Source organism: Polypterus senegalus, chromosome 1 (genome assembly GCF_016835505.1).
Source record: "Polypterus senegalus isolate Bchr_013 chromosome 1, ASM1683550v1, whole genome shotgun sequence".
NCBI lineage: Eukaryota > Metazoa > Chordata > Cladistia > Polypteriformes > Polypteridae > Polypterus > Polypterus senegalus.
In genome coordinates this window covers 145,010,263-145,023,853 of record NC_053154.1, presented here as the reverse complement: position 1 = coordinate 145,023,853, position 13,591 = coordinate 145,010,263, and the positions used below count along the sequence as shown (strand labels likewise).

Here is a 13,591-nt window from a genome sequence, read left to right as displayed (position 1 = left end):
GGGGTGCCCATTTAATGTTGGGAAAGGAAGGTTTACCATCAAAAGATTCCAGACCATATCCTTGTGCTTCCTTGTGTCATGTCTAGATTTTAACTTTGGTGGAGACACAGATATAGAAATTCAGTTTTGTTGTGGAATCATATGTGCTTAAAAAGTTAAAAAATAGGCTTTATGAAAGCTAAACTATATTCTGTGGAAGAAATGTATATGTCCTTGTGTGAGAGGCAGATCTATGAAATAACTGTGCTTTTACAATCACAGGAATTCCATTTAGATTTTTGAAAATGTTTAATTATTTTAATTTTCTGTCTTGTAAAGGGCCCTATGGGTGTTCCAGGATTTCATGGCATCAGAGGTATAGATGTAAGTGTTGCACATTAAAATTTAATTAAAGGAATATACAGCTTCATTTATTGTTACCAGAGCTTTCACTGAAAGTAAAATTTTTTCAAAAGTGGAATCTTGTTTATTCTTTTATGAAGGTGTCATGTACTTTACAAATGAATTTGTTCAATAAAAAATATTTTCCCTGTTACACTGAGAGTTGTAGGTATTGAGAGTTCTGTTTGTATTGTAAATTACAGAACAAAACTGCAGCAGGTACAATCAATATATTGAGGAGGTAGTACAGGGGGCAAAATAATTTTCTCCTTGTCTGGTAACTTAATATGTGATGGAGTACGTTTTGTGCATTTCGATTGCATATGGTCCAGTAGACCTCAAATTAAATCAAACTAGTATATAATTTGAATGTTTTCCCATTGTCATCTGGTGATTTTGTAATCATAGGGTTTACCAGGTTTTGCTGGTCCAATGGGTCCTCCAGGTGCTGATGGCTGCAAAGGAATGCAAGGTGTTGATGGAGCCCCTGGATATCCAGGAATTCATGGAACAACAGGAATACAAGTAAGATAACTTTGATCTTGTTTACGAATATAATAGGCACTTTATTCAGTGTGATCTATTTTATGTAACCTGAAATTGAAAGTAAATGTACAATTATGGGCAGACTGAAATTTTCTTATATAATTGAGAATTCTGGACATTTATTCCTTGGAGCATATGTCCACATCAATACATACTGTAGGATTCTTTTAGTTAACTGAAGTCAAATTAAAACTTTTTTTTTCAAGCCTAAAATGTTGTCGAGTACTGATTTGCATTTTGAGATTGCACAAATATTGCAAAACAGTGTTTCCATATCATTTTAAGAAGGAAAATTGCAATTTATATGAGATTCAGAAATTTTAAAAGAAGACTGGCTGTACTTACCTTCAACCACGGCATCCTTTCAGGGCCAGGGGTATAAATTCACCTTGGAGTGTCAGCACCAAGCACTGTTATTGACTTTAACTGTTGATACCTAAATGTGTATTTCTGTCTCTGTTTTGCAGACAACTAGATAATAACTGAAAAAGTTGCACTTACATTCACTCACAGTCTTTCACTTTATGGAAACTTGTTTCGTTATTTCGCAAAGATATTGCCTGCTATCACCAGTATCAACATGAACACATACGCTTCAGTGGCATAGCAAGAGAAAGACTGAGTATGTATAGACCACGCAATCAATAGCATGCAATCAAGTGACATGAACTGAACTGACATTAAAGGCATTTGTGTATTTACACATTGATTGGTAGTGTGGCTCTTCAAAAATGTAGGGCATTTTTTTAATACCATGCAGTTTAATCAGTTCAGTTCAGATTTATTTAAATTACAATGTACAGTGAAACTCTTTTTTGTGCTCCTCATCACACCCTTAACACTCGGCATGATACTCACTCCTTAGGCTATGTAATATAACAACAAAGAATGTAAAGACTAAAAAGTAGCCACCATTTAGGGAAAAAATAATCATATGATTTGGGCGCACACCTGCCTGTTGTTACAAGCACTTGCAGAACTTAACCGGTTAAGAAACAGAAGAGCAGAAAGAAAAGTAGGATAATTATCAGGAAATAGCTTGGCAAATTTGGGGTAGGGGCCATTGGGGTTGTCATAACTCATGACACCTACTACAAGCAGACAAGCAAGAAAGAAGTCTATCCTTACCTCAAGAAAACAGTACCAAGACACTGTGATAAAATGTATTATTTCCCATTTACTTTTGTTTTCACAAACATGCCTGAGAAACATAAATTTCTCAAATTTCCTAAATCAAACCCTTTGCTACTTCAAAGTGGATGAATTTGTTAAGTTTTCACATTGTAATCCTGGTACCCATTAACTCTATTATAAAATGCATTAGCAGGCTAGTTACACATATATACAGTATATATTTTTAATTTATAAAATATGTTTCAGTTTGAAATGCAAATTCAATGGGCAAATTAATAAATACTATGATTATGATTAAATAACTTTGACTTGAAAAATACAAAAATTATCTTTTAAGGTCTTATCAAAAGTACATATTTAGCATCCAGCATGCATTGCCTCTACCTTTACTGTCATGGAACGTCTCTGCCAATGGTGACTTTCACATCATTGATTATTTCCAAAGCCATTTTATGTTCCTCTGATGAATACTTATATGTAAGAAATACATGACACTTTAGCTGTGTGCACTAGTGTATTCTTCCTGCAGAGCACTAAACAGTCTAGATCTAGCACATCTCTATATACTATATATATATATATATATATATATATATATATATATATATATATATATATATATATATATATCAAGGACATTGTTAAATGGTGCGACTCAAACTACCCACACCTAAACACCAGCAAAACCAAGGAGCTGGTGGTGGATTTTAGGAGGCCCAGGCACCTCCCGGACCCTGTGATTATCAGAGGAGACTGTGTACAGAGGGTACAGACCTATAAATACCTGGGAGTACAGCTGGATGATAAATTGGACTGGACTGCCAATACTGATGCTCTGTGCAAGAGAGGACAGAGCCGACTATACTTCCTTATAAGGCTGGCGTCCTTCAACATCTGCAATAAGATGCTGCAGATGTTTTATCAGATGGTTGTGGCGAGCGCTCCCTTCTACGGGGTGGTGTGCTGGGGAGGCAGCATAAAGAAGAGGGACACCTCATGCCTGGACAAATATAGATTTTATAAGTATGCTGCTGCTAGAGTATGTGAATTTCCCCTTGGGGATTAATAAAGTATCTATCTATCTATCTATCTATCTATCTATCTATCTATCTATCTATCTATCTATTAAATCCAATATCTGTCTGTATATCTGTCCGCTTTTCACGAGAACACTACTTAATGGATTTAGATTGGGTTTTTTCTATAATTTGCTTGAACATTCCAGTTGATTTTGCATCTTCTCTCATCGCGCTAAGAATTATAGTTCACTTGCAGGAGCGAAATATTCGCTCTAATCTGACATAGAGGCTTGCGAGCAGAGGGAGGGGGAAGCGTGACATCAAGAATGGGGAGCCAGGCAGGGCCCTGCTCGCTGCCCTGTTCCCCTACGCAGGCAGAGCCACAGGGGACGGCTAGTACTGCATATACTGTAGTTTATTAAATTAAATGCAACCACGCCTTTAAAAATTGTTTGGTATTTTTGTGTATCATTTAGATAATTTTCCTTTTCACACCACATCACCATAGCCCTTTTATAAGAATAATATTATAGATAAAAAGTAGAAAACATTTCCATATCCAAAAAGAACAGTCAATTGAAATATTGACAGTAGAATAACTATAGAACTTAAAGCCTGCTCTGTGTGTTCATTTGACTTACTTAAAACTATTATTTTAGGTTTTTGGGAGAAAAATAGTTTAAAATATCTTTCACAGTAAATGCAAATTAAATGCTTAAACTGTGTATGTGTATTTCTGTAGAGAATGCTAACAGGTGACACTGTTAGTTCCATAACTGGCCATACACTGAAGGAGTGATTTTTGTATTTTTGTCTTTAAAGGGTATTCCTGGGCAAAAGGGACAGAAAGGAGAGCCCATCACAGTCTACGTTTGCATAAAAGGTCTACCTGTAAGTAGTGGTAAGACTCTAACAAGAATGTGTGAATGCAAAACTTAGTCTATGGTGCAATTAGTCATGAGGCTAAACTTTTAAAGTGATATATAATGACAATAACACTTTCTTCATAAGGAACACCTTCTAAATTTTTGTTAGGTTTTTTTTCTACAACAGTCCTCACAATAGTTTTAAGGAGTATTTTACTAAACTAATCAATAAAAGTACCATTGCATTGCTAAGGACATGCAAGTTCTTGCCTGTCTTATCTACATATTTTAACAGTGCTTCCGATCTCTGTTAAAGCCTTTGAGATGCTATTTCAAATTCTTTGCTGAACTAAACAAATCCCAATGTTTTCAACAACTATATTGTCCTTGAGTTTGTATAAGTTACATGACACACCAACTACAAAATTATCATTTTTCATTGCTTCTGTAATCATGACAAATTTGCAACAGTTGAAGTAAATGTTTGTCATTGTTCCCTATTCTCTGGAATATTATAAAATGGGAAGTTATATTGGGTGTAATTTAAAGATATTTTTGTTTTAATTTCAGCCTATTGATAATATTATTTTTGAACCCAGTATCTCATATATATAATTTAAAGTCACAAATGTCTTTTTGAGTAAGAATATTGCAGAATAATTAAAAAAACTTTCAACATCTTTCAGAAAAAGCAGAGTACCGAATATGTTTGTAGTGTTCCAGACTTTATTAGTTCCAGGAGTATAAAGTACATATTTATTAAGACAGTGTAACAGAATGTCTGATTGACTCACTCTGATGGTTGTGCTGTCGAAGTATCCATGTGAGCTTTCATAGAATGCTCAGTTTTCCCACACTATCCAAAGATATGCATACTAAGCTTAAGTTCACTGAAAAATTAAAATTATAAAATTGTGTTTTTAATCGAACTGTGAGCTAATTTGGAATTTGGTGTTCTGCACTGTGGTCTATTTTAATTCACTATTTGTCATATATATTATAAATATATATAACTATAAAAATTATAAATTTTATGTCACTTATTAATATCTTCTAGGGTGACGGAGGCCTTCCTGGACTACCTGGAGGAGATGTAAGATATTGACATTATACAGTATAAAAATTAATTCCTATCTGTAGCCGCTTCCAATAATGGGTCTTGCAATCAAGAATATGATGATGATTTTCAATAAGCACTTTTTTTTTTTAAATGGAACCATCAAAATATTCTTTTTTAAATTTGAACCAAATATCTCTGTTATTGGAATAAAACATGTGTAAAATATATCAAATACTAGTACTAGTGCATTTCTGTAGTGAGTAAGATATTTTACAGATGCAGGGCTATAGTAGAACTGTTTCAGTATAACTCAATAAAGTATACAGAAGTGACCTGCTGAAGGTGGCATAGTAGTTGGTAAGGAGCAACCTAGTAACTTTGTGGTTTACAGTAAAATATTTGGCCACACTTCCACGCAAAATATTGTACACAAATCATTCTGCAAACTGCTTTCATTGTATTGTATCTGTTTCAAAATGTAGTGCTGTGAATTCTTAGAGGTTTCAATAGAAAAAGTATAATGTATTCCTTGAGCTCTTTCATTTTCTCTCAAAATAATTATTTTGTTTAATACAGTATTCTAAACAAGGCAAACATCACAATCCTGACTAGTTCTGCAATCGAGTGGGAGGAATAATGGTCTCCATCTGTTTGCTTTGGATCTCTATAGACACACTGGACTATACTGTCTTAAAACACTGGTTTATTGAGTTTGGGGGAAAAAAGTTATTGTTAGGCGCATGTGTTTTTGCATCAAAAGAATAACAGGCCAGCATCGTCTTTGCTCATACTGCCAGCACTGAAGGGGTCTGGCTTTTTCACAACAATGAAGATGGCTCAGATTATAGAATGGCTAATGTCATAAATGTGTACCATTGTTACATTTTTGTGAACATGTATCTAAGAATATATAATAGGTGTGTGCTTTTAAATCTGGTTGTGAAACCCACACTGCTTAGTTGTGTGCATGAGCTGGCAACTTTTTGAAGACTTTATTTGCAAATTATCAGTTTTTCCAGTTTGAAAAAAGAGTTTGAAAAAGAGCAGGCACAATACAATACAATACAATGCATTGCTGCACCCACCACATGACAAATCAAGTCAGGATCCCAGAATAGGACCCGATTGCAATCCATGCAACAGGTGACACCTCAGCACCATACTAGTTCAGATGGAATGGAACCAATGTGTGTTTTTTTTATGGTGGCTGGAGTGCCAATTCTGCCACCAATCCCCAGGTTTTTCCCTGCAGATTGGAGGGCCTACTTGCAGGGCTGGATGCAGGTTAACATCATACCCAGGACGGAGCAATTGCAGGTTAAGGGCCTTGCTCAGGAGCCCAACAGATCTGAAGGGACTCTGCTATAAAATCAAATTTATATTCAGAATTAGTTAGGAGAGTCTAAAACATGAAATGTGTCTAATTTTGTCATGCAATATTGCAAAATTAGTTTTACTACAACTAAGAAATTCTGCTGTACTTGTTAGGACTTTATTTTTAAAAAAAATTAATTTGGTAACCTTGTAAACTCAATATTCTATACCAAAGAGAAAATGATTTACAGCAAAATCCAAAAGGGTTCCTAATGTTTTATATTAGCTGTTGTTGACTTTTGGGGCAATCCACAAAATCTCTAAATCTAACAAAACTAATGTAAACCAAAAAAAGTTTAACATAAAAAAATATAGCCTACAACATGGAAGAAGTGAACATAAATACAATAGTAAAACCAGAAAATGTTTGTCACAGGTCTTCCCTGGTGACAGCCCCTGCCTACCTATTTGCTTACCACCTGTACTTTACTTCTCATTAGGTGAGCCCTTGTCTACCTCTGCCCACCTAAATCTGAGCTCCCTGGTCATGTAGTCCGGTTGGGAGCATGCACTGATATAGATCACTGCCACACCCGTTACATGACAAACCACCTCAGGATCCCAAATTAGGACCAGGGCACAGGTGTGCAACAGGTGATACCTCAGCACCACAATAGTTTGATTAGAATGGAACAGTGTGAGGTTTTTACAGTGGCTTGAGTGCCAATCCTGCCACTAACCCCTGAATTTTCCCTTGCAAGTTGGAGGATCTGCTTGCAGGGCTGGATGCAGGTTAAGGGCCTTGCTCAGGGGACCAACAGAGTGGAATCACATCTGGCATTTACGGGGTTTGAACTGGCAACCTTCCAATTGCCGGCGCAGATCCCTAGCCTCAGAGCTAGTAGTGAGGAGCACCTTTAAACCTTCTCCCAGTGTCACTTCTGAGTGACCCATGGGGAATACATTTAAACCACCCTACAACCACACCACAGTACTGTACACTTCACAACCATAGGGATGTGCTGAGGTGACTCATTTACCCAGTAAACTAGAAAGGTTACATCAGGCCACCCTGTAGCAGTTTGGGGAACTGCAACATTAACATGTCCACATAAATACAGCTCTTCACACTACACAAATTTATTGTATATTAGCTGATTACCCAGTGGCTTTGCTCACTTAGTGCAAGGAAAAAAAAATAAAATGTAGTATATAAATTATTAAAACATTAACATGTAAGAAGTAAAGATACATTGAGCAGTACTGGAGTGCTTTCGGGTAAAGTACATTTTGAAGGTGCTATAACACATCAGGTAAGTAGCACTAACAGCAGCTTAAATGTATTTGGATCATCTCTCGGTAGCAGATCCCTTGTGAAAGGTGCTACACGACCACTGTGGTATAGAAATTACATTTTCTATGCGACCCTGCAAATTTCTGCCTGACAACCTTGCACTACGTGCCTGTGATTTAAGAGAAAAATTATTCTGAGAAATGTGGACACTGCCCTTCCGTGCTTAACGGGCAGAAGGTCCAAACAAGTCCAAAACTTAACATGAAGAGGTCAGTACATCTTCTTAGATGTAAACCCTCCATCTTCTTGAAAGAATTCATCACAAAAGCAACTTTGAATGTTGCAGGGTTTTAGTGACCTGAACTCACCTTAAAGGACAGTAAGTAGTCATGCAGCGCAATTTACAAAGAGACCTTTGCTTCGATGGCGCTGATCACACTCATTCGTAAAGATTTTCACTTTTCCAGGAGCCGATGGGGCACTCGAAGTGTCACAAACAGTGCGAGAAGAGAGGACGCCGCCCGAAACTGCGAAGCTCTTGACCCGACGGAGCAGCCCAACATTCCACTCCTCCGAGCATCCACTTTGTTTTCACAACTGCTCGCCGCTGAAGGCGAGGTAGTCTTCACGTTGTTTACAGCTCGGCACAGTTAAAAAGTAGAAAGACTCAAAAGCTGTTTTCCTCATTTCTTCTACTATTAAGTACTGCCAATTAAAAAAAATTCTAATGGGGCATTTTCCACGACAGTCATGCGGACGAATAAGTAAAACCACTCTGTCAGAACATGCCTGGTGGTGGACGGCTGAGCGCTGGAGTCCAGAGAGGAGGGCTGGGAGAGGGTAATGCGAGGCGCACTTCTATGGGATAGATCGGCATGTTTGTGTTAACTTCTTTTCAATATCAGTAAAATAACTCTCACACAAATAATAACAATTCGTAAAGATGACATAACAATGGCGTCCACAAACGAAGTGATTAGATCCTGTATTATAATATGTTCTGTGGTCGTACGTACTCGTAATTTCTGTTTCGCGTGGTCATACGTAATTTCCGTTTCAAACGCGAAAAGAATTTTATAACATTTGTGTTATTACAACTTGTATGGTTTTATAGGGAGCAGAGGGTCCACATGGCCTTAAAGGAGCTAGGGGTCCTGCAGGCGTGCCTGGTCCAAAGGTAAGTACAGGGCTTGTTTGTTGCATTATATATACGTATTCATTGTAGTTTTCACTAATTCTGAGATTTTTACCAGTTAAATAAACAAAACATGACTTAGTACATTAAAATTGTTAAAGCTTTGAAATGAGCCATGACATTTGTTTCCAATAGAGTCTAGCTACATCTCTGAAATTAGTACAACAGTGAATTACCATTTCATGCCTATCGACTTGACGTATCAGATGTAAAAGATAACATAAGTTGACTCTAAGTGGTTCAGGTCCCAGGATGGATAATCCTTTTTTATTGCAGAGGTTAAATTGAATAGGGGGGCAAACATACAACTTGAAGTGACTGTTTTGTTTTCAAGTGGTTGAAAAGAACTTGCAAGTTGAAAGACCTGACAAGAATTAAACTGATGAATCCTTGTAGATGTGGACCAGTAGACAGAGTAATGATTGAGTATTTCAGCCAGGTTTGTGTCATCTGAATCAGCAACATTCAGATGGTGAATCAAACAGTCATATAGTATATGTCCTTGTTCTAGTATAAGCTACACCACCTTCCGGTGTCCCCTCAGCATTTGTATAGTTTAAATTGTATTTTGGGAGAATTGTGGTGGTAGGATGATGTACCGTGTTAGCCATTATGGATGCAACGAGAAGTCAAGCAAAATGACACCTTGTATTGGCTAAATGAACAGATTATAATATGCACACTTGTGAGGCAGCTCATGCCCCTTCTTCGGGCAGTTTGTAATTGTGAGCGTTAAAACATATTTGGTGTGTTATTTAACACAGTAAAATATGTTATAGAATTGTTGTGCCTAACAGCCTAGGTCACGTTATAAGATATTGATGAAGTACTTTGAATATGACAAAAAATTAACACTTGTCTTTTGATCATTTTAATCTAATTATTAATTACATCCCATAAATAAACATCCCATAACTTCTTTATCACTATATAAAATATTAATATATATTACAGAGTTTTAAAAAAGTTACAAAAACAATAACATGATTCATTGAGATTATTATCGGAAGTAGATGAGATAGTATGTTATTTCTGTGTAAATGTAACTAAAGGGGATTACTATAAATGATCAGGAAGCATAGGAACCTTTAATTATACTTTGTTTTTGTATTATTATGTGCAATCTTAGGGAACCCACGGCGTGGTTGGTCTGCAAGGTGAAAGGGTAAGAAACTGTATTTTTTTAAATGTGTTGTAAACTAATCAAATGGATCACATGCTGTAATAGTTGAATACACTTCCAGTATACACTACTAATTTGGAAAGTGACCATTTATGCACACAGTATTAAATGAAGAACTCTATCCCTAGCTAAACCTGACAGATAGTAAAACATTATTTCAAGATGTATACTTCAACCTACATCTTTATGCCTTAAACCATATTTGAATCTTATACCTTGTGTTTCTAAGTACATTTTTCACTGGGAGTTGAATATCAATGCATGAACACTTTCTACCTTATCTGTGATGAAAATTTTTCATTGAACTGAATTAGTTGCACTTTGCTCATAATATTAATAAGTAAAGTTTTCTTGTTTAATATATATTTTCTACCAAAACTTTAAAGCTTTGAAATGACATGATTGTATTCATGAGTGATTGTATTCATCAACTACAGAGTACACAACAATTTTACATAATTAAAAAAGACCAAACGTATTCTAAAACTGAATAATTATTAATTTGGGACGACTTCTTTAGTTTCAGTCATGCAGTAGCTTCTGCCTAATGTAGGTTGTGTTTTTGTTCATTTCAGTTACTTTTGAATTCATGCATTTTCACACATTTTTTGGTAAATTCTTGATACATTTTATTGGTTGTCACAGTATCTAATACATGTGAAAATTTACATGTGATACTAAAAAGGAAAAATGAAAGTGCTTGGTGTTCATCCAATTTTCTATACCATTGGCTATTGTTCATAGTATGGTTATAATAGTAGTGGTGTGGCAGATAGATGCATTTCTTTCAAAAACACAAAACTTAGTTTTCAAATACACTTTGATATATATTTACCAGTATATCTTTACATCTTTGTGAAAAAGTCAAACATTTCAGTAAATTTGCTTACCCTCTGGGGCTAGTTTCAGTCTCAATATAGCACAAAGCTACAAGAAGTTATTAATTTTAATATTTACCACCAAAAATATAGCCCATCTATGCTAATATTGAGCATGTATCTTTTAATTCTCCAAAAAGGTTTCATGATATTTAGAGGCAATTGCCCTTTTCCATATCTCTTTGTAATATCAAGTACTAGTTTTAACAAAGACATGTTGTTTTTTACTAAACAATGTTTTTCATTGCTAATCGATGAGATTTAGTCACATTACTTTTGCTAGAACGTGCTGCTCCATGTCTCAAATTCCCAGTCTATCATCTACTCTGCTATGTTTATGACGTTGATGCTTATTGAGACCTTAGTAAATTATTTTGTGCTTCCTTGAGTACAGGCTTCTGCCTGTTTCTTACAATGTTATTGCATTTTTGTAATACTCTGCTTTCTTTATCTGAATCTGAATCAGTCAGCTTTCGTTGCTTGTGCACCAGGCTAAGTCCTAGTGTCAACACAGAACCAGAGTTACAAATAATGTGGTATTTGTTATAGGATAAGACCATAGCCACAGTTGGGCAAAGCGTTTAGTCATACGGAGCATTATACTTTTCCTAGTTTTACATATACAGATACCACTCCACTGAGAATTCCACTTTCAACAAGTAGGTGAACAGACAGAAGACATTGTGTGCATCTGTGCTTAGTTTTTATAAAAGTGGAGAGTGGTTCATGCAGTTAATTTTCAGATAAATGTACATGTCCTTTACCTTCATCATGTACTTAAATCATGTTGTGTTTCTGACATACTGTACAATTTTATCTTTAATTAGTTTGCTGCTGCATTTCCAAACCAATCTGAGAATCTTTATACTTTAAAACACTCTTTAAAGCAATTGTACATTGAGAAAAATGTTACTTCTTGGAGGTTTAAAAATACTACTGTTGTAGTACTCACTTGAAAAAAAAATCTATTTTTGTTTTTGTTAGGGTGTACCAGGAAGGCCATCACCAGGACCTAAAGGCAATCAGGTAGGAACTTTACTTAATGAAATCCAGACTAATTAGAGGATAGTGATGACAATTTTGATCACATATTTTAGAATTGATAGTTACGCATGATATGTATAAGTTTGTTTTAACGTGAAATATTTTAGTGAAAACATTTAGCTAACTCTCTCTTTACATTTCTGAAATGAATTTTGGATAGGCACAGGAATATATTAATATGCTCAAGAGTTAGTTAAATTCTCAACCTGAAAACCCACTCTAATGGCACTGATGTTAATATGTTTCCAAAGGTGATCTCTCGCGATGGTTCAAAAATCTGTTAAATCCACATTGACTAAGTTTCAGTGAATGAATGAAACATGCCAATTAGGCCTGGTTGACAGGGAGGTTGAATAGTCACAAAGTTGTATTAATACACAAAACCACTTTACCTGTATGTCTTAAAGTTTATACAGCAGTTTCTCTGCAAGGACTTCAGCTCAATGTACCCTGGAACATTTTGAGTATGTAGCACTGCCAATTTTATTTGTCATTCTTCATCTTTGTAGCACTTTTCTATTATTACATAATTCTTAGTTGTTTGTGAAATCCAATTGTCAGGGCTTTTTGAGTGTAGTTTTCAGTGTTTTTTTTGTATAGTATAGCTGGTGATGGTACCTCTAGAAGGAATGTGGTACCGCTAACCAAAGGTCAATGCTTTTTCCTTGCTAGTGCTAACATTATGGCAGGTTCCTGCAGTTCAATCCAAAGTGGCATTCTTATTTTGCTTGATATGCAGTTATGTGTTGTAGATTTACCGTTTTTGTATCTCAGCAGCAAATAATCACACAGATTGTAGCTACATTCTTTTCAAAACAGTATGGGAGTAATTCTGGGATCAAATGTTTATTGATGTACATTTGTATTCATTTGAAAACATTCAAAACAGAGATAAACAAATAAAATGCAATACTAGTTTTGAAAGGAATTTAACTAAAAAAAACTTTCCATAACATCCACCCTATGAGATATTGACTAATTTGGAATTATAGTTTGAACATCTGGGCTAAAAGTAAAGTTTCAAAGGAAGGGCCAGCAAGGAAAATGAGTCTCCCAAGTTATTAACTGCCCAGCGACCTGCTACCCAAGGGAAACACATTTATTTTGTACTACTGTATTAGAGGCAGAAAACTCCTTGATCTAGCACACAAATGGCTGGAGAAGTATCAAGTTATAAGAGAAAGACTTGTAGATTTTATCAGAAAGAGAGTTAGGAACTTTAAATAAGAGGCCAGTGACAGAATTGAGACAATGGGAACTTAGAATAAGATTATTTGATGAAAAAAGTGAGAGAGCACAGCGTTCTAAGAAAATAAATATTTGGGGAGAGATGAAAAACTAGAATATCAAAGAAAGAGAGTTAGAAAAAAGGTCCAAATGGAGGAGACAAAGGGCTAGTTGCAAAACAACATTTTGGAATCCCTAATTACTTTTTCCCATATAAGAGTCTTCTTTGTGACTTACCAATCAAACTCAATCATTAGGTGAATACAGTGAGATTGTTAGAGCCATCCGCCTTGATAAATCACATGTGACCCAATAAACAATAGCAACGCGTGACACTGTGGTTGAGAAACACTGAATTAATAACAGAACACGAATGTCAGCTGCGTCAGTAGCTAAGCCCACAACAAAGTTTTTAAGAGGCATAAGTCAAATTTATTGTTATGTGCACGG

At 35.6% G+C, this 13,591-nt stretch overlaps 1 protein-coding gene across 2 annotated transcripts in view; it reads left to right on the top strand.

The window, feature by feature from the left end:
- col4a4 (collagen, type IV, alpha 4) overlaps positions 1 to 13,591 on the top strand; it is a 165,641-nt gene that overhangs the window by 47,695 nt on the left and 104,355 nt on the right. For both annotated transcript variants that reach the window (XM_039759708.1, XM_039759717.1), the window contains 7 exons: positions 319 to 363; positions 790 to 906; positions 3,903 to 3,971; positions 5,004 to 5,039; positions 8,729 to 8,791; positions 9,939 to 9,974; positions 11,855 to 11,896. In XM_039759708.1, coding sequence (XP_039615642.1) covers positions 319 to 363; positions 790 to 906; positions 3,903 to 3,971; positions 5,004 to 5,039; positions 8,729 to 8,791; positions 9,939 to 9,974; positions 11,855 to 11,896 — 408 coding nt within the window. The remainder of the gene's footprint in view (positions 1 to 318; positions 364 to 789; positions 907 to 3,902; positions 3,972 to 5,003; positions 5,040 to 8,728; positions 8,792 to 9,938; positions 9,975 to 11,854; positions 11,897 to 13,591) is intronic.